This window comes from Berghia stephanieae, chromosome 1 (assembly GCF_034508935.2).
Source record: "Berghia stephanieae isolate SIO BIC M18660-M18661 chromosome 1, UCSD_Bste_1.3, whole genome shotgun sequence".
NCBI lineage: Eukaryota > Metazoa > Mollusca > Gastropoda > Nudibranchia > Aeolidiidae > Berghia > Berghia stephanieae.
In genome coordinates this window covers 61,760,412-61,783,451 of record NC_088360.1, presented here as the reverse complement: position 1 = coordinate 61,783,451, position 23,040 = coordinate 61,760,412, and the positions used below count along the sequence as shown (strand labels likewise).

The 23,040-nt window shown below is 36.9% G+C and overlaps 1 protein-coding gene across 4 annotated transcripts in view; it reads left to right on the top strand.

Annotated features, from left to right (window-relative positions):
* LOC144978933 (alpha-N-acetylglucosaminidase-like) overlaps positions 1 to 23,040 on the top strand; it is a 134,231-nt gene that overhangs the window by 67,538 nt on the left and 43,653 nt on the right. For all 4 annotated transcript variants that reach the window (XM_078925561.1, XM_078925564.1, XM_078925571.1 and 1 more), the window contains exons 12-14: positions 1,601 to 1,682; positions 17,927 to 18,076; positions 21,797 to 21,939. In XM_078925561.1, coding sequence (XP_078781687.1) covers positions 1,601 to 1,682; positions 17,927 to 18,076; positions 21,797 to 21,939 — 375 coding nt within the window. The remainder of the gene's footprint in view (positions 1 to 1,600; positions 1,683 to 17,926; positions 18,077 to 21,796; positions 21,940 to 23,040) is intronic.

Here is a 23,040-nt window from a genome sequence, read left to right as displayed (position 1 = left end):
CTTGATAATATTTTTACATTTTACATTTTATTAACTGGCAGATATTTTTTTCAACATAAGATAATATCTTTTAGTCACAACTCATATATCACTTCTCTGACAAGCTGTAGACTGATCTTTAATGTAGTTAAAACAAATACTCTAATAACTCTAACAAAGTCATTGGCATGATGTTCGAAATATTGAATATTATTTTGTTTCCGGTGAATAATACCTTGTCATCATTTTAAACCAAACTTCATTTTCCATAAAGATACTGCAGAGTTAATCGATTCATGTAATTGTATCTATTTATGAATGTTTTTGCATTGTGTTTGTGTTTTTATTGATAGCTTGTTACGTAGATAAATCTCTTGATCTGTGTGATTACAATGATCAATTAGTTGATTGTTCAGCTCTCTTAATATGATTTGTTAATATAATTCTATTTTAATCTTGTAAGATCATAAAAGAATTGTAATAGTGTTGTAAGTGATAATAATAAGTTTTATAGTCAAAACACTGCTGGTCAAAATTATTCGCGATGGTGGTGTACGAACGAATCGGCGGTCTCAAGAAGTGGGTGAGAGAGGGATCTAGTAATGACTTTGAGTTTGAAACGAATATTTTTGTGTTCGTGGATAGCTCACACGGTAGAGCCACGCTCTCACCTGCCAGGCGGAGTTGTCGTACCAATAAGGTCGCAGGTTCAAACCCCACCACCGCCGCGAAAAAATTTGTATTCTCTATTGTCTTCTGGCACTTTTCTATTCACTTCATATCTTGTTGTTACCAACATAAGTGCCTGCTCCACTCACTTTTCTGAATTAAAAATTCACCCCATACACCGGAGCATACTCAATGTCTCAATCGTTTCTATGTTATATGTTTGTGTTGAGAATATTGGCTATTAAGCTTAACTGCTGGTCAAAATTATTCGCGATGGTGGTGTACGAACGAATCGGCGGTCTCAAGAAGTGGGTGAGAGAGGGATCTAGTAATGACTTTGAGTTTGAAACGAATATTTTTGTGTTCGTGGATAGCTCACACGGTAGAGCCACGCTCTCACCTGCCAGGCGGAGTTGTCGTACCAATAAGGTCGCAGGTTCAAACCCCACCACCGCCGCGAAAAAATTTGTATTCTCTATTGTCTTCTGGCACTTTTCTATTCACTTCATATCTTGTTGTTACCAACATAAGTGCCTGCTCCACTCACTTTTCTGAATTAAAAATTCACCCCATACACCGGAGCATACTCAATGTCTCAATCGTTTCTATGTTATATGTTTGTGTTGAGAATATTGGCTATTAAGCTTAACTGCTGGTCAAAATTATTCGCGATGGTGGTGTACGAACGAATCGGCGGTCTCAAGAAGTGGGTGAGAGAGGGATCTAGTAATGACTTTGAGTTTGAAACGAATATTTTTGTGTTCGTGGATAGCTCACACGGTAGAGCCACGCTCTCACCTGCCAGGCGGAGTTGTCGTACCAATAAGGTCGCAGGTTCAAACCCCACCACCGCCGCGAAAAAATTTGTATTCTCTATTGTCTTCTGGCACTTTTCTATTCACTTCATATCTAGAAGATTGTATAATTGTTTAATATTACCTTTATCTCACAGGCTAATGCAAGGCTGGCTGTTTGGTAATTCTGAGTTTTGGGGTCCAAGTCAAATCAAGGCCTTGTTATCATCTGTTCCCAAGGTGAAGGGATATATCTAATATTTGATCCACTGCATCAATCTGGTATTGTCAGAATGATGTAGATGAAGAAAATTGAAATTAAAGTAAAATAATAAATCAGAATTATAAATTTCAGATATTTAAAGCTGAAAAGATCAGTGACAACACCGATATCTACTCAAACTTTTTGAATAGTGCTGTCAAAATGAATACACTCCAACACAGTTTCCTCGAACTCCTCGGGACATGCAAAAAGGTTTGAGGAAATCGTGCTTTGCCAAAAAAGACTGGATGGAAAGGGGGAGGGGCAGTGTAACAGCAGTAGAGCATCTGCTTCGTACCCGAGAGTGAGTGGGAAGTATGGCTCAGCGGTGTGGCCTTTGCTTCGTAACTGAAAGATACCTAGTTTGTATATCCACCATCTAATGTGGCCATCAGCAAGCCACCTCTTGCATATCAGATGCTTATACAATGGGAAATAGATAATTTTTAAAACGAATTTAATCACCAAGAGAGATGATTCATTGGAGGAAGGGATATCACCTCATACACACATACACACAAACAAAAAAAAACAAAAAACAAATAAACGAAAACAAAACATCACACACACACACACAGAGAGAGAGAGAGAGAGAGAGAGAGAGAGAGAGAGAGAGAGAGAGAGAGAGAGAGAGAGAGAGAGAGAGAGAGAGAGACTCCCAATTATTTCACTCACAGACAGGGGGGGGGGGGGGGTTTTGAAAGACAATACAAATACATGCACTGACGTAGAAATGAGTCTTGCACAGTGAAAACAATACCAAATATTGCCCAGCTTTAGTGTGAAGTAGGAATAGTGAACATAGCATTCAGGCCTGTAAATCTTCCATCTATTGTCGGATTTCCGACAGTACGATTTTGCTCCATAAGTGCTAATATTTTATTTTTTAAAATTAATAGGAAAAATAAAATTCGTAACGTTAAAGAATAGAACCAATAAAAAGGAAAATAAAAGACTCTTATTTCGTTCCTCGAAAAAATCAGATTTTATTCTGTTTCAAATGCCAACTTAAGAAAAAAATAATTTTTATTTGTCGCATCAAAGGCAAAACAAGTTAGCTATAATATTATCATGCCACCTACACACTCCGCTAGACGTGGATGTATTCACTGTCTAGCTTCTGTGCCCAGCCAGCGAGAGAGGGTCGCGAAGCACAGATTATCTATGTTGCGAAGTTCGCGCGAGTCGTTGAACACACACCTAGTCAGTAAATAACGCACGCAGAGAAGTGTGTGGAACCTGACCGGAAGGTTTCTCTCTATTTTGCTACGGACACACATGCATTTCTCCGGTTCTCATATCTTTTTCTCTATAATTTATTGGTTCCGTCCGGATGTGAGATGGAAAAAAAATAATGCAAACTAATTATTTTTCTTCGAAATATATATTCTTCTTCGAAAGCTCTCACACGACCGCACCACCTCCTCCTCCTCCTCCTCTTCTTCTTCTTCTTCTTCTTCTTCTTCTTCTTCTTCTTCTTCTTCTTCTTCTTCTTCTTCTTCTTCTTCTTCTTCTTCTTCTTCTTCTTCTTCTTCTTCTTCTTCTTCTTCTTTTATAAGAATTAATTCAAATAAACGAGAGAATAAGCGTAAACATTTAACACAAACAAACAGGAGCGAAGATACGCAGCTTCCCGTGTCAAGCAAGAGATACACATCCTTCAAAAGGGTAGGAATTGTTCTCTTCCTTTCATTTTACAACTTACAAATAATTGGGATTTTTTTTTTTTTGGTACCATTAAATAAGGATCTCATTATAAATAAGCAGCGGAAAGTGACATGATTTGACTAGTCAATTGACGTCGTGTTAGATCTGTGTTGTGTAATTAATACATATTTTTGTCCTGTTGTGTCTATTTTGGCGTGTTCAAAACGTTCCGACAATTTTTTCACCAACCGTTTACAGGCCTGAGCATTATTTGTCCTTGCGTACGGCAATGACGGCTGATGATATTCGTCTTTACGGACGAATAGATCTACCCAAAAATTAGTTTGAGGAGTGATAACAAAGAATAATAAGGAAAAAATTCAGGACATTCGAATTAGTTCAAGGAAACCGTGGGGGAATGTGTTAGTTTTATGATTTATTACATGTCTTACTGCAACCATGCAAGGATTTATACTCAGTTTACCTTTGCTACAGCTAGAAAACTATTTAACTGCTCTTCCATGGTAAATTTCATCATTAACAATCAGTAATAATGTTCTCTTCCAATTGTGTAAGCACCATGTGCCACATCATATTGTACTTGTGTTAAATATAAATATGAAATTCAGGTAGAATTAAACCTCAGTGATTTATGAGATTTTAAGGGAGTCATATGTACAGAAGGATTTACTTCAATTAAAAAAAAAAAGAAATTCACAATTTTTCTCAAAGGTCAAGGAGTTAATTTTTTTTAAAAATATCCATGGCTTTTCAAAGTTTTGAATGCCAGGGTTATGGAGTTTTCTTAAAATTAAGATTTTAAGTGAATTACATTTTTTTTTTCTGGTTATAGGCCCTTTCTTTCTTTAATTAAAAAAGGCATCATGTTCATTTTGTTTTGCTTACGTTCTATTCTCATTTTTCATCATTTTAGCATGCTTTGAATGACCCATGATGGCTGTATTGTTATGGAAAAAATTTGCAATGATTACATTGTGTCAATTTGTTAATTTTCATATCAGAAATGGGTCTTTGGTCATCAGTAGGTCTGTCAGTGTTCGTCAATGTTCGGTGGCTTGTATTTGCAAATGTAAATGTTCAGTTACAGTACAGTCCAATTGAAACAGGAAACAGTCACAGATTACTTTGACGAGCTAGTTCATTCAAAACTGTTTTGAAAGTTTCCAAGCATTCAACATCCGTTATATCCGGTGACAGGACATTCCAGTCATTTATTGTTCATGGGAAAAAGCTGTGTTTGTATGTGTCTGTTCTTGTAAATGGTTGTATGAATTGTAATGCATTGTATCTACTTGTAGCGTATCTGATTTGCTTTTTATGTAGTTTGGGTGATGATGGGTGCATTTGGGTTATTGATGGCTTTGTGTAAGGTAACTGTATGAGATACCTTGCGCCGGTTTTGCAATGGTTTCCATTCAAGTGACTGGAGGGAGGATGTGACTAGGTATCCCAAACTACCGCTGTGTGGCAGGCGAATTTGCCGGGATCGATCAAAAAGTGGGTGTTAATATCTGTCTCTCTCTCTCTTGAATTAAACTTTATTTAATAAAAAAAAAGGATATTATATTTCAATATCTGCTCTACAAGATGAGCTAAATATTTCAACTATTCAAGCTATGTGAACTTTTTAACAGCTATTCAAAAACGCTCTCATAAAGAGATCCGATTGCAAATTTTCGCTGTGAAAACTGCGTACCGATCGACCGAAATTCGGGTCTCGTCACAAGATCTGCTCGCGCTAAAAGCTGAACGGACCAACAGCTGTGAAATCAAGTGTGGGAGAATCTCCTTTTAATGCCCTTTCGTGTGGTGTAATTTTTTCGTTTATAAACACACCAAAAATATTATTAAAATTTAACTGAATTTGCCCTATTTTTGACTGAAAATTTGACTCTCTTAACGGTTAATAAACGGCGAAAAAATTACACCATAAAAATCTGCAGCATTTGAAGGCTATAATATCAAAAATCCAGCATGCTGGCTTGATTCAACACATAGCGCCATCTTTAAAAGCAAAGCCTTTGTTTCCGCTTTCTCTTTCTTTCTCTCCTACCGTCCGACGCGTGAGTTGATACACTGCCGGTGACCGAGACCGATTGTAAGGAGTGACAAACGTTTCCAAACAGCCATCTAGAATAGTCAAAAGTGTTTCAATTATGGACATGGACTTACTTGAATTATGTGGTAAGTAAATCTTATTGTTTTTTATTTTATTATGATCGGTGTTTGAGTAGATCGGAGCTTTTCTCTATCTTGTCTTAATCTTATCATGATACTACTGTTTGCTCCACTCACTTTTCTGAATTAATGGATAATGTTTGTATTCGTGTTCATTCATGAAGGCTATTATTATTATTATTATTATTATTATTATTATTATTATTATTATTATTATTATTATTATTATTATTATTATTATTATTATTATCATGATTATTATTATTATTATTATTATTATTATTATTATTATTATTATTATTATTATTATTATTATTATTATTATTATTATCGGAGCCCACCGATCGCTAAGAATGAACGTGTCATCATTATCACTGATACTTCTAGATGAAACATAAAATAATAGAAACTGGTCGTGTCAGTGTCCGTCCTGACTGCTAGACTTGTGCTTGTGATTGTGAGTCCTACTAGTACTAGGAAATGGAAAGTATCACACTATCGACGTCAGAGTCTAGTTGTTTCTCAATTTCTGAAATTTAGATTAATTAAGTCAAGCTCATTCATTAAGAAATTATTGACAATTGGGACGAAATCTGGTGCACATTGTTTGATCTTATAATAATCTTAACAGGACGGCTACATTCTTCATCAGGTGTCATCAATGAGTAGTATCTAACTTGTTTGTTTTTCAATCGTTTTTTTAAGATCCAGTTTCACCCATGCCACGATTGATGGAACTATTACTATTATACTATAGTGACTCAAATTCCAGTTTAAATTTAACTTTTAACCTTTTACTGTATAGACTACATGGTAGAAAGGCTTGTTTTACTTGGATGCTATGGGATTGACTTGGTGATGGTTGCTTGGTTATAATATCAGTTTTAGATTTATATTAAATTCTTGAATCCTGCCTATTTGAATTTGACAGTTGAGTTTTGATAGATAGTGTTGATGGTAATGAGTAATCATTTAGCGCGTTGAGCTTGTTGAAATACGGGGTAAGGCGGTGTATAGAAACTATTTATTATTATTATCACATCTCAAATAAGTTTGAACATTTTAATTCTCCATTTTCAGATGACGAACAAATGAGTCGTCTCAGGGCTTCATTTTTGATGAAGGGGGAAAGGTCGTAGACCTGCACTCCCACCTGTGCAAGTGACACCTGTTTGTCCAGCTTTATCATCTGCGCTTTGAAGCCAAAACGACAGTGTCTGAGGTAAGGTTTCTATGAATATATGACACATCTGTTTTCGTTGTCACAGGCCACCATTATATTTTTTTGATAAATATTTTGGTTGTTTTTGATGTTTTTTACTGCGCTAATATTATCAGTACAGTGAGGCTAAACCAGCTTATGATTTGATTTTTTTTTTGTAAAACACAAGGTCCCGCTATGGAGCTTTCAGATTCATATAAGTTCATGATGGTTGCGAGTAGTGCGGGGCGGTCCTTGGCAAGCTTAAGGACCACGGTCCTACGGTCCTTGGGAAATGAAGACCGCAAGGACCGGTCCTTTTCGACATTGAACATTCCTGAGAGACTGTTGGAAATTCGAACCGGTTTGACCTTTGAGATCGTGGGATCGTTCATTCTTGAACCGTTAAAGACCGCTACACGATGAAAACCGTGGTCTACAGGAGTAAAACACACGGAGTAGTCACACTCATTTCAAATTGTAACCTAATTAGAGAAGAGGGGTGATGCCTTCTTTATTTGCTCACCGTACTTCATTGTTACTTCGATAATTTAATAAAATTTGAAATTTATCCCCATTAACGGAGATAATGGCATCGCCCAAGGCGTTGATCGAGTTGTTCGTGGCGTTGATACACACACGCAACTCCTACCCCCCCCCCACACACACACATTAGAGGGCAGCGAGCATTGAAGAGTAAGAGAGAGACATGAAGTTATAATAAGAGGGGGTGGATGAGGTAATAAGAGGGGTCGATGGTGACTTTTCGCCAGATCTAACAAACTCAGCTACCCATTCATTGCTGAGTAGACAGGGATTCAGAAAAAACTCGACTGCACCCGGGATCGATCTCTGGCCCTTTGCGTATAAAGAGAGTGCTCTATCAACTGAGCTATCGGGGTCCCCAAATATTCTATTGGACTTTTTTAAAATTCAGACGTTATAACTGGGTTTTTTGGAAGGAAGAAACTAATGAAACTCATATTATTTGATTAGTAAAAACACCAAACGAAATTTTAATATTATTGTATTATTTTAAATGACAACACTGCGATAGAAAGGAGTGGTGACAAGAGATGGACAAAAGAAAACAAAAAATCGGATTTGCTACTTGCTAGGTTCGACACACACACACACAAACACACACACATCTTTAGTAGTCACATACATTTCAAACAATAACCCATTAGAGAAGAGGGGTCATGCCTTCACCATAGATCATTGTCATTGCGATCATTATGGTGTAGTAAATTTTGAAATTTACCCCGTATAATGGAATCGTCCAAGGCGTGCGCCTCCTGTTCCCCCCATCTCACACACGAAAGGGCGGTTTGCGGAGTGGAGGTTGGTGGTCGTCTGCCTGTATGGTCGTCTGTGTCGTTTAGTGTATGGCAAAGGGGGGTGGGTGCGATTAATTAAGTGGGATGGGTGGTGATTGGTGGAAGATAGGCAACCGAGGCAACGAATCGCTGGGGAAGTAGCCTAGTATGGCGCGAGACCGTGGAAAGGTGATAAGAAGTGAGGACCGCCGCCGGTCTTCCCTATCGAACCGATCCTCGGTTCACAGCTAAAAGACCGTGGGACCGGTCCTCAGCGCGGCACTAGTTGCGAGTAGATTTTATTGTTAACATGTATGGCTGAGTTTATTTGGGTTTGTAGTTACAAGTGACTGAGTGACGTAGACAAGTAAAAGACGTGTTTATGGCTCTCTTTAGGATATCATTTAACAGTCAGCAATTAGCAATGGGCCATGTGCTGTTGGTATCATAGCACTAGTTGAAAAGGTCTTTACTAGGTTAGACAAGACTAGATGTTTGCTATGGAATACAATTAAATTCTAAACCATCCCTGTGTTCCTCTCTCTAGCAAAGTATATTAATTTTTTCATACCTAATCCTTATCTTTTTTTAAACTTGTTGGATTCTGATGTATTATCAAGGGTTATCTTTTTGTATAAGATTCTATTTTTTTCTGTTCTAATATACTAATGCATTAGTTATAAGCCCTTCAATATTTTCTGGTTATTTTTTCCCTTCTAGGTGGAACAATGGTTCTCCATGTTAAGTCCAGACTCAAGTTATCCTGTCAATAGTATCTGGTGAAAAATTTTGAAGGTGGTGAAGGCGGCAAAACGGAAAGATAAAACGTTTTTGAATGCACCTGTGGATCTTCACCACATCAGTGATGCCCTCAATGCCATTGGTGTAGACATGACATTGGAGAAGAACAATTTTTAAAAGACTGTTGTTTCAAAGGAAATTGCTGTGGACCTCGGCAATTTTCTCCTGAAACATGGACATACTTATGGAGACTTCCATAAATTTCTAGGAGACATATCGTCTTCTCCTGTAATTTGCACGAGAGAGAAGTTGCGAGGAATGTATATCGCTGCAGAAACAAAGAAGGGGAAGCTGATAAAAAATATCAGCAGCACTTCAGGCATGGCTCAGGAAACCCTTCTTTCCCTGTCATCTGACGGAAATTCAGCTAAACTCTCCTCCTGCCACAGCCACAAAGCCACCCTCGTCATTGCCACCACCACCACCCCCACTGTCATCTACTGTTGACTGGCCAGCACTGAGTCCTCAGCCAACCGTTTTATTTCCTTCATCTGTACTACCATCATCGAGTCAACCTTCTACTTCTACTAAGATTCTCAGCTCACCACCACCGTCGTCTACTGTTGACTGGCCAGCACTGAGTCCTCAGCCAACCGTTTTATTTCCTTCATCTGTACTACCATCATCACGTCAACCTTCTACTTCTACTAAGATTCTCAGCTCACCACCACCACCACCACCACCATCGTCCTGCCTTTCTACTGTATCTGGTTCTACCCCTCATCTCTCCACGAATATTAATTCTCGGAATGTGTCCACACCTGATTCATGTTCAGCACCACTACCATCATCGTCATTCACTTTTGGTTCTACCCCTCTACCCTCTACGTCTGTTTCTACTCAGAATCCAGCCAAACCTGAATGTACCCCTGCATTGATCACTTCTGTTTTATTGCCAGAATCTTTTTCAGAGTCCCACATCCCACTTTCTTCCACAATTGTTAATGTTGACCATGTTAGAAGATTATCAAAGTATGTCTCTTCCAAAAAATTGTTTTCATCTATAAAGTCGATTCATCAGAATGTAATATTTTAAAGAAAGAAATTTTTAATTTAAAATTAAAGAACAAAACTTATGTCCGATAGAGCGGCAAATATGAATCTTTTAAATAAAAAAATTCATTTTTTGCTTGGTCTATCTAAAGCTGTTGAGAGTGCTGTGTTAGAATTTGAGAGGGATGTAATTAAAGAGGGGGGTTCACTTGGGAGGGACAGTCAGCAAAAGTTTAATCATTTTCAGTCTAGTATTGGTAAAGAAAGTGCAGCCTTACGTGCTATAAGACTAACTGCAGAAGTATTGGGACCTCGGGGGGATGAGAAAAATGGGGCAAGGGAAGAATGGCTAAATTATTGTGAAGCTAATAATATTAAGTCTCAGTTTTGCAGTTTTAGAAGTAATCGTTTCAATAATATATTTGAAAATGCTCATGCTCTTTTGTACCATCATAAACATGTTCTTGATTTTCTAGAAAATGAAGTTTCAGGTGACAATTTAAAGCTTCAAAGTATTGTTGCAGATTTGAGGGATAGTAGGGTAATTTCTTTAGTTGCTGCTATTTCACTGTTTAATCTGACTAACACTGGGCCATACTGGGAGTTGATGAAAAGTAAAATTCCTTATGGGTCATTCCCCTCTTATGTCAAAAAGATTGATGTTATTTTTAGAAATTTATTTGTTAAGGATGATTACTGATGATGAAGCAGAAGCATCTTTTTTGTCAACTGCTGTCAAACGAAGAAGGGTTTCAGATTCTGATGTTGATTGACTAACACTATGAGATTAAATTCAAGCTTCAGTTTAATTACAATACCAGATAGAATGGACGTTTCAGGTTTCTCCTTTGTCAACAAACAGGATGAACCAAACAGTATAGATGATGTGGTAGTGCCGTTAAGTTGAATGCGTTTGTTGGTAGAGGGGAAACACGAAACATCCATTCTTCTATCTGTTTTTATAATTAAATTGAAGCTTACATTCAATTTCACATTATTTATCGCTTCGAGTAGCAACATTTACATTATATTGATTAATGAAATTATGTATCTATTTCCATCACTTTACATTTGATCAGTGACATGCTTTGTTTAAACAATTGTTGTTTCTCATAAATATGTAGCTTTTCTGATTATTACATATGTTTTATTTACTCATCATGTTTAGCGTCAAGCAAGATGGCTTTCTATTATTTCAACATTTTTAACACGTCTGAGTGTACTTAAACACTTTAATATGTTTTTTTTTACCTGGAAGTTCATATTCATACAGGGAGTCCAATATAATATCTATTTCTATTTAAACATTTTATAGATGCATTTAAAATGTGTATAGTGGAGAGCCAATAATAACCCTTATACTCATACTGAAGTTGGGCTATTAGACCATAATAGCAATATTATAGTCCGTGTTTAAATTAATCTTTATCATTTATAGGCTATGTGGATATGATCAGCTTCCAGAGTCCGCGTATGTATAATCTGTTATTAGATATTATATTGGACTCCCTGTATGAATATGAACTTCCGGGTAAAAAAACATATTAAAGTGTTTAAGTACACTCAGGCGTGTTAAAAATGTTGAAATAATAGAAAGCCATCTTGCTGACGCTCAACATGATGAGTAACAAGAGCGCTAAGATAGGTTTGCCCGGTGTCTGTGCATTTATATGCATTAAAGCGTGTCCTTATACCGTTGCCTTAGTTATATAAACTAAAATGTGTTAGGGCAGGGCGTTGAATTTTAGGTTGATTGTTGAGGTGTCTCAAAATATGTACTTATGGATAGGTATAAATTTTCATGTTCGTGGGTTGCATTGGATATTGTATGCTTTTGTGTACTGACTTTTTTGTCTAATGTTTTTATTTATTTATTTTATTTGATCGACTGTGCGCCACCAGTAGGTGCAGCATTAACTTCCATTATTGTGTTAGGTCGTGGTATGAATTTTTGACTTTTCCCCCCTTTTTGACATATATTTCTGTTGATTTTCGAGAGTTTAAATCTTGATTTCTTCTCATAACTCTGTTTTTGTCATTCTTTTTGTGAAAAGGACATAAAATTTGGATTCCCCATCCCTCAAATCATTTGTATGTGAAGTTTCATAGCTATATCTCATCATTTAAATTTTTTGTAGCGGAAACACTGTTTATTTCTCAAAATGTCTTCCTTTTGCGATTTCGGCCTTTTTTCGAATTTTGAGACGTAAAATCTCAGTAATTATTGCCTCTGTCTCTCTGAAAAAAATTGGGCTTACTGTCTGGTGCCAGTTCTAAGGCTCAGATAAGTTTCATGCCTTAATTTAGATTACTGACGAGTCTGCAAAGTGCCGAAGATGGTACATCTGGCGATTTTGGTGAAATTATTTTCACGCGGGTCATGTTTTTTCTTGATTTTGATGCTGTATAGTAACTGAATTATACTAGGTGAATATTTGTTTGAGTATTTTTCTTATTCTCTATGTCCATGGCTTGCGATTGCTTGCAAATTATTCAATTTTGTTATTATTTTGTTTGTTTTGATGCACCTTAAACTTGCTGTTTGGTAGCATGTTCTGTTGGTGTACGAAAATTACAAGTTATTAAATAAATAAAAAATTCGTAACTTTTTTATTTGTTGTCCGATTTTAATCATTTAAAGACTGTTGTTCATGGTTTGACAATCTGAAATTGTTCAATTCAAAATAACAGCAGTTTTCTGCAGTTGAAATTTTAGATTGGGATACCGAATGTGACACAAACTGGGTCTCTGGATTTGCCTTCGGTTTCAAATCTTGCAGCTGTTCTTTGTAGTTTTTCAATCTTGTCTATGTCATTTTTTTGTGTGTAGGGGTCCCACAAGGCGCTGGCATATTCTAATATTGGGCTGATAAACGATGTGTACACATGGGCTTTAATTCTTCGTGAGCATTGGTTTATGTTCCTTTTGAGAAAACCCCAGCATCCTACTTGCCTATTCTGTGATATGTTCTATATGGGTTTGCCACTTAAGTTTCTTATTGAGATGGACTCCGAGGTATTTTGGATGATCATGCATTGTGTAAGTGTGAGTATAAGGCTCTTTCTTGTTTGATATTGACATAACATAGCATTTGATGGATGGAACTTCGTGTGCCATGTATCTGACCACGTCTAGAGGGAATCAAGATCTTTCTGGAGTTCATGTGCATCTGCGCTACAATCTATTGTCCTGTAAAGAAGACTGTCATCTGCAACCAATTTAAGCCTTTTTTGTGGAGATAATTTGTTTCCAAGGTCATTTATGAATTTTGAAGTACTGTTCTTTTTGTTACTCCTGATAACACATTACATTTTTCACTTGAGATCCGTCAATGACAACTTGTTCAGTTCGATTGCAAAGCCAGTCCTTGAACTAGAGTAAAATATTTTGAGGTTGTTGTTCCATATTCTCTGACTAATTTGTTTTGGTACCCCCAATGTTCCGAATTCCACCTTACTCGGTTTCAACAGTAATCCTTTGTGTGGCACAGTGTCAAATGCTTTGGAAAAGTCTAGTACCAGGACACAGTGGTTTACCAGCGGATCACTTAGTTGAGATGCTAGGTCAAGAGGTCACTACTCTCCTTCTCTTTACCTGCGCTCTGGTATGGCACGTGCCTGCAGTCAGTGAAGCGAGCAGTCTAATTGGTCTGATAAATAATGGCATAGCCAAGCCACAATTATCTTAAATGTAAATCTATATCACTCATGTTATAGATTGAAATCCCCCTCACACAGTGGACTAAATATCATAGATACCATCAGTATATTTCTTTCTCAGGAAGACAGCAAAGTAGACTCACATTTTCACTACATTTATCTTTTAAATCAAATGTTTCTGGAATCCCTACAACAACAATCAGACGTTGCAGTTTATTATTATTCACCCTAGTACATAGTACAAACTGTCTACTTTCTGTTGCACTAATGTTAATTCAGTTCAACAAATATGTAACAAGTGTAGGGGTGGGGTATCAAATTTCACTGGGAATATCTAGCAGTCTATGAGATGTCTAGGCTATCGTGGGTGATGAATTTGGACAAGTTACACAATGTAAACAATGTCGTAATCATTTCCTGGACTCCCCACTGACCATGGAACACTTTACTACACCGATTCTACAGTTTTATCATTAAAAGTTATATACATATATACTCTCTCTCTCTCTCTCTCTCTCTCTCTCTCTCTCTCTCTCTCTCTCTCTCTCTCTCTCTCTCTCTCTCTCTCTCTCTCTCTCTCCTCTGCAAGTAGCCCTACAATAATAGTTCTTTAAGACACATCTGTTACTGATTTAAGAAATATGAAATGAATGGGTTTGTTTCATTCATGTCTCTGTTGATTGGTGTTGGAAGGTTTTATTCACTAGCTGCACTACTTGTACACTGTGAATATTGAGAATTATGTCTGAATATCTGTTAATTCCTAGGAGGTGCCACTATTATTTTCTCTATCTTGGCTATGTTTGAATACTCCCCCTCTTCTTATTTTCCACAGTCAAACTTGCCTTTGTGGAATACTATCTGTACTAACTGTTGATGTTATATCATTGTTGTCAGTGATATGAATTATGTGTAGTGTGAATGTGATGCATTTCTCTTAGCCTGTCTTTTACGTTTGTATGTGTGTATATGCAGGATGTATGCGTGTATGTAAGTGTGTGTGAGAGAGATAGATAGAGAGAGAGAGAGAGAGAGAGAGAGAGAGAGAAAGAGAGAGAGAGAGAAAGAAAGAAAGAGAGAGAGAGAGAGAGAGAGAGAGAGAGAGAGAAAGAAAGAGAGAGAGAGAGAGAGGGGAATACCTTTTTCTACCATATTCATTGCTTCTATCTATTATCTACTTCGCCACTGTGATGGTGTTGTTGTTGGTGTAATGACGATGGTTTTGTTTCTATTTATAATAGTGAAGTAAAACCTACACACACAATATATTGCTTTATATGTTCTTTAGGAGTGTGTTAAATTGTTTAATCCACTTATCTTGTCCGTCCAGGTAGCCATTTTTACAGCATGCAGCTGCTGTTGTCAGTCACTTGCTGGGTTCCAGCAGTATAACTAAATGATCTGATTTTATGAAGAAATAAACAGCAGTGAGGAGATCAATTTGTTTTTTAGTTGTCTAGTGATCTTGCAATTTCTTCTATTGCATGGCCTTTTTTTCATGAAGCTGTGCTGATGGTCGACTGGTATATTGCAAACGACTGAAGTTAGAGATACAGGTCTATAATTTGAAGCTAGGTTTCGTTTGCCATTTTTATTGATTGGGGTTACAGTGATGCCAAAAAACTCTGGTCTAGAGCAAAAAATTCCGGGCTCCGGGCAATTTCAGTCAAATTCCTGTGAGGTCAATTTGTTCCAAGGATACCCCCCTCCCCCCTTTCCAACTACCGCATCATCATCATTGCCACTAGTATTACAACCATCATCACTACCACCACTACTGCAACCACCACCACATCATCATTACTGCCACTACTACTACAACCACCACCACCACCACCACATCATCATCAGTAAAACAACTACTACTGGAACCACCACCACCACATCACATCATCATCATCATCACTACCCCTACTACAACTACCATCACCCTTACAATCACCACCACCACATCATCATCACTACCACTACTACTACAACCACCATCAGCACATCATCATCACTACTACTACACCACCACCGCCACATCATCATCACTACCACAACCACCACCACCACATCATCATCACTACCACTACTACTACAACCACCAGCATCACATCATCACTACCACTACTACTACAACCACAACTACCACATCATCATCACGACCTCTACTACTACAACCTTCACCACATCATCATCACTACCACTACTACTACAACCACCACCATCACTACATCGTCATTACCCCTACTACTACAACCACCACCACCACATCATCATTACCACTACTACTACAACCACCACCATCACATCATTACTACCACTACTACTACAACCACCACAACCACATCATCACTACCACTAATACTATAATACCACCACCACACATCATCATTACCACTACTACTACAACCACCACCACCACACCATCATCACTACCACTAATACTACTACAACCACCACCACATCATCATCACAACCACTACTACTACAACCACCACTACAACATCATCATCACTACCATTTGTACTACAACCAACATAACCACCACATCATCATCACTCCACCACTACTACAACCACCACCACATCATCTTCACTACCACTACTACTACAAGCACCACCACCACCTCATCTTCATCACTACCACCACTACTACTACAACCACCAACACCACATCATCATCACTACCACTGCTACTGCAACCACCACCACCACATCATCACTACCACTACTACTATAACCACCACAACCACATTGTCATCACTACTACTACTTCTACTATTACAACCACACCACCACTACCACATCATCATCATCACTACTACTACTACTACTACTACTACTACTACTACTACTACTACTACTACTACTACTACTACTACTACTACTACTACTACAACCATTACAACATCATCATCACTACCACTACTAATACAACCAGCAGCACCACTTTATCATCAAGACCAGTACTACTACAACCACCACCACCACATCATCATCATGACCAGTACTACTACAACCACCACCACCACATCATCATTACCACTACTACTACTACAACAACCACCACCACATCATCACTACCACTACTACTACAACCACCACTACCACATCAACATCACTACCACCACTACTACAATTATCACCACATCATTATCATCACGACCACAACTACTACAACCACTATACCACCACCATATCATCATCACTACCACTAACAACAACCACTATCACATCTTCATCATCACTACCATTATTACTACAACCACCAACACCACATCATCCTCACTAACACCAGTACTACAATCTCTACCATTAGGTTTTGGCGCTTTACTTCATTTGAAATAAGGAAACTTTGGGATTTTGTTTGGCAATGTCTTTATGTATCATAATATAATTCTTATCTGTTATCTATTTAAAACTATACAATATGTAAACACAATACCATTCCAATTCCTTATTCTTGTGTGCGGAAATTCCTCTTTCGGCATTGAAATTCCTACGAGTGGTGTCTGAAACTCCTGTGAGCCAAATTTAAAGTTGGCGTCTCTGGGGTTGTCAGAGGATGCTTCCAATCCATAGGCATTGTTCCTTTGTTCAGAGATTCTTGGAAAATTGTACATAGGAATGAGGCTATTTCCTCAGCACATTCTTTAAGTATTCTTGTTGTTATGAGGTCTGGCCCTGCTGTCTTTAATGGGTTTAGTTGTTGCAGCTTCTTTTGTATACCGTATGTGGATATGTTGGTTCTTGGCATAGATGGTACATTGCTTTTACCTATGTTTGACATTGAGGGGTCTTCTATGGCAAACACACTTTCATATTGTTTGTTCTATATATTGCATTTTCCTTCTGTGTCCGTCGTATCTGAGATTTTTGCTAAAGAACATAGAAAAATAATAAATCGACAATCTGGTAGGAATTAATTTAGTTCATTTAGGAAAAGTTTGGATTTTGGATTTTATCTTTGAATAACTATCAACATTGTCAACATCATGTCAAACGCAGTAGACAAAGTAAATCCACAAGATTTATTTGAAACTCTTACAAAATTTTGTGGCTTTGGATTTAAATCTTTGTGTTTTTTGTTTTAAAGTTACATATTTTTGTTGGTAAGAAATACACCTTTAAAAGGCTGTTTGATTTTTGTTGTCTGAAACAACGATTCTAAGGCAAGAGAAGCAATCAATCAAACTATTTTTTGCCTTCTTAAATCTTAAGGGGCAGGATTCGTTTTTATCCTAACCTTTTATATCTAACGGTTTTACCTTGACACCAGCTCTAACTGCTCTTTTTGTGGAAACAGAAGGTCAGAAGTCATGTCTAGATTAAGTATGTGATAAATTATGATGTTAAAGTAAGTTACCTCATTAAGGGGTTAATTATTCCCAATTTGTGTGACCTCTATTTTATAGGGTCGTATGGTCATCCTTGATTTAGCAGCAGAGACAAAACCCTTCTACAACAAGACACAGTCTTTTTATGGCCAGCCTTTCATCTGGTGCATGCTGCACAATTTTGGTGGGACCATGGAGCTCTATGGAGCCATTGATCTCATCAGCAAGGTTGGTTGGAATTATTCAAGAAACATTCTTGATTTTTTTTATTGTTGTGGTAATAATGAATGATGATGATTATGATAATAATGATAATATTTATGATGATGATGATGAAGAAGTAATAACAGCAGCACAGCCAACAACCACGGTAACTAGTTCTGTTCTATACTTCATGATATTTAAGTTCCCTTTGATCTCACTCCACCAGCATCGTGAGTCCAGGATTCAGCATTCCATCTGTTCAAGGTCAATTGATCTTACCTTGCACTCATCTTTTTTTTTTTTTCTAACCCTAGGCCATCCAAGCTAATGACCCTCTTAATTAGTATCAATTTTATTAGTTAGGTTTATTATCAAACATTTTCAACATGCTGTTTAGTGTCAGTAGCAGTAGAATGGCTTTGTGTCATTTACTGCTTCTGTATCATCCGTTATCTGTCGGATTTCTTAATATTTTAAATTAATTTTAATTTAATTTAATTTTTGTTTGTTTTTTTTTTGTTTTTTTTAAACGATGAAATAAAATGTAGAATTATCAATGGTGCCTGAAGAGTTCATGGAGGGTGAGAGGTTAAGGGATCTATTGAGTTGGTAGTTTGTAATTATAATACTCTTTTAGAGAATTATACAATTAAGGATCAGATTAATGTAGGTATTGTTAGATGTTCTGATTGGTGGATCCCAGGGAACTGGAACCAATCAGTCAGTCGGTTAATTGGATGATTGTGGAATGTTGTTTAGAGAAGTTTAGCTGGGACTGATAGAGGTTTTAATTTGGGGGGTGTTGGATTCTGTGGGTTTTGATTGGTGGAAGTTGGAAGTCTTCAGCCTATCATCTGCACGGAATATTTCGACTTTCTATAATATGAGATGCAGTTTCTTTTTTCATTTTTTCCATGTTTGTGGATCTGTGCATGGATATATATATTAATGGAGATGGGGGGGGGGGGGGTTTCTAGATTGTTTCTATTGGCTGGCTGCTGAGTACAAGGACCAATCGTGTTGCAGGTTTATTTATTTGTTTGTGGTCAGTTGTCATTCTTGGGCTATTTTAAAATTATGGGGACAGATGAAAGTGGTAATGAAGGTGGTTATGTTTTAAATAGAATATTTGATTAATTCTTGGTAACCTAATCCCTTGCTCCCTAAGAAGTCCAAGGGTAGCCACCCACTTTCCCACTCTCTAACCGAGCGTCATTCACTGCTTTACCTACTGTGCACGTGGTCTTTCCCTATGTAGCATTGGTTATTGTATTACACTATGAACTTGGTTAAAGTTTTATTTAAAGTTAGAGTCAAGGATGGAGAAAACAAAAAGAAAAGAAAAAGGGCAGGGAAGGGGGGGTTCGTGACTGTGGGCTAAAAAGTACAAACTGTACGTTTTTAATATTATAATTATTATTTCTTCCGAGTCGGCCTTGATTGATCCCGTCTGCATACATGAGGTCCATGACAGTCAAGGTGCCGCAGCGCAGCTGTTTCAGCCTCTCTTCAGGCGGGTTGGGCGGGACCAGACCCCTCCGGCATGTAGCACGGCTTACACATTGCCCCGCGCCGCCTTTGTCGTGGACCGTTGCGCCAAGTTTGCCGCGGCCGCGTCAGAAGAACTTTGATTTATTTTTTTCAATGATTATATTTATTTATTTGTGTTTATAACACGTACATCACATCCATCCATATTAGTGCACATGTGTATGTACCTGTCTGATAATGTATACATATATATATTGAATTACTTTATTATTTACTTAGGGTTGGGGAAATAGGTCATAATGTTAATAGTTAAAGTTAGTATTATTAACATGTTATGGTTGCCACATGATCTTTTATGCCGAAACACCTTGCACTCGTCTTCTGAGATGGCAAAGGGAGATAACTGCTAGCACCTTCCATGTTGGTTTTATATTATTTCGTAAAATCATAAATATGTTCAATTTTAATGCATGGTACATTATTTTGCTTATTGTCCATGTTTACTAGATAAGTTCAATACTACGTACAGATGTTTTTTTACATTCAAGACTTAAGTGGTTAAATAATTGTGACGTTTTATTTACAAGTGTTTGTTTCAGTGACAAAATGTAAATGAGAGTTACGTAATGACGTTTTAATCAAATTGTGTACGCTGTAAGTGAAAATCATTATCATTTATAAAAAGTTCAATATCTTATCTGAGATTTACACCAATTAAAAAAATAAAATAAAATTGTTTTATTACAATTATTAATTTTTATTTGTAAGCCTCAAGGATGATAGGTAGCCGATGTTGAAATTTACATCTCATGGCTAGCAGTGAAGTGAATTGACACATTTCAGAATATTGAAAAACAATTCTCAGGACTAAGATCAAACAGTCTGAGTCTAACTTGTTTTATGGGAACATCTTTATGTTACAAACTGACACAATACCTTTTGCATTCAACACTAGTTAAGCAATGAGAAAATGTGTATCTTTATCATGTGAAATCTGAGGTTTCTCTGTCAATTCTAATAAGTATAATGCTTTATACCACTTGTAGTATGGTAGGAAGACAACATTCCAAGATCTTATTTTCCTCTCTCTCTCTCACACACACACACACACACACACACACACACACACACACTCAATATACGAGCATAACATATACAAGTTCAAGGTCTTTAGTCAAATAGACCAAAATATGCAATTCCCAGTAATTCCTGATATAAAATCATAACATCTGGACTGATTGAGTAAAATGGGGTTGGCATAAAGAGCTGTAGCAGCTCCCTCGAATCAAAGAGCACAAGTTGAGATGATTCTACGTGTAGTTGTCCATTGTCACATAAAATATTCTTATACTAGGTGACAAATTGAAGTTATAAATGTTTAAGTCAATTAAGTCATATTTCTTAAGAGTTTTAAGTTTGTCCTATTTTTCAGCCGCAGAAAGACATTGTTAATTTCATTCCAAATGTACGAAAATTAATGTATGCCATGACAATTTTGCTGCAAATATTCTTCTGATAACATTTCTTTAACAACTCAACAAAAATTTGGGTTATAGCAATGCAACTCCTGTCCAGGTAAAATTCTAGCCTGGCAGGATGAGGACTAGTTGCCCTGAACAATAAAGCTAGTAATAATACAGTTGTATCTAGCTTAAAGTTTACTCTTAGCTTGATAATATACTGGCACAGTTTTCAAGTTCTGACTTAATATAGTTATGCCAAAAAAAATAAATTATTAATTAAAGAAAAGAAAACTAAATAGACACACAAAAAGAAGGAAACAAACAAAATACAAAAGATGTATATATATATATATATATATATATATATATATATATATATATATATATATATATATATATATATATATATATATATATATATATCTTTTGTATGTTTTATTTTGTTTATTTTTATTTTGTATATTATATAATCATTCTAACTGTCATGATAGAAAGCTAAATTATTTATGCCTTGTTATTTAAGTTATTTTTGACATGTTTTTTTTTTTTTTTAACTATTTAAACAACTAAAATTGATTACACATCATTGCAGAGTTTGTAATTGGAGTAAATCACTCGAAGGTTCTCAAATGTTGAATTTTTTTTTTAATGTGATTTATATATGTTTTTTGGCCCTTAATAATAAAATTGGCTGATGTGTACTCAAGATTTCCTCTCATTTTTTAATTAAGTTAGAAATTAATTTACAGCTTTGCCTTTAATTTGGTCCTTTGTAATCTGCACAAAACAGGGTCCCTTCCTTGGCCGCCAATTTCCAAACAGTACAATGATAGGTATTGGACTGGCACCCGAGGGCATCCATCAAAATGAGGTAATATACGAGTATATGAGTGAGCATGCATGGAGGGGACAAACATGGGACCTGTCTGAATGGTAAGAAAGCTATATTAGTACAGGAAATACTTTTTTTTTTCTTTTTTCTTGATTGATTGATTGATTTTTTTTTCGTAAAGCCTGATCTTGGATGGTGTGACTCGATGATTTTGCAACTTTGATTATATAAGATCTTTAACTGATTTACATATTTATATTAAAGAATGTGGCAAACAAATTTTGAAAAATAGAATTTTAATAAGTGTTCCAACTTAACTACCAAAGATTGATGATATGGTTTCCCCTTAATCATCAAATTGGGTGTTGAGATAGAACTGAATGATTCTTTATAAATAGTTCAACCTGAAGAAGATGCTGGGTGATCTTTGGCAAACTTCATCGCCCAGGGCAACCACCACGACCCAGAGCGTCCACAGGTTGTGGATAGTGGAACGGTCCCTAGATATGGGGACTGGGGAAAGGAGATAGGTGCTGCTCACAGTGCCCAAACTGCGATACTTTATAGCCCTAGCCTGCCCGCTGCCCTACCGCGGTTAAACGATGTCAGATGTACCAGGTGATGACACCCAGTTTCTGCGAAAAAATGAACAGGGCGCTTGCTGGACATGCATTCATTGTATGCGATCAACAATTGGGCATTCCCATTAAATTATAACATGCCACTGAACGCATACGGGGTGGAGACTGTCAGTAATGATGTAATGTTATGACATAAATTTAATTAGTCTAAGAATGTTGGAAGGATAGATAGAACAAAACAAATGTAGTCCATTGTTAGTAGTAGTAGTAGTAGTAGTAGTGGTGGCAGTAGGAATAGTAGTAATATGGTCAACTGAACCATTGCACAAGTATAGTATATTATTAGTCCCAGTTGACGAAGGCTGAAGTTTATGGGGATTTTTTTTTTTCAAGCAACCTAGTTTGTCTACAACTGTATCATCCACGCCACTCCAAATCTTGATCTCGCGCAAGTCCTGCTCCTCAAGTATTGCTTTCAATTCCTCTTAATATGTAATACATATTGTCATACAACCAGCCCTCATCAACCCCTTCCTGTTATTTAATCTCACTCTGATGTATTTTCCACCTTTTGTCTCCCTTCCCCCCCCCCCCTCTCTCTCTCTCTCTCTCTCTCTCTCT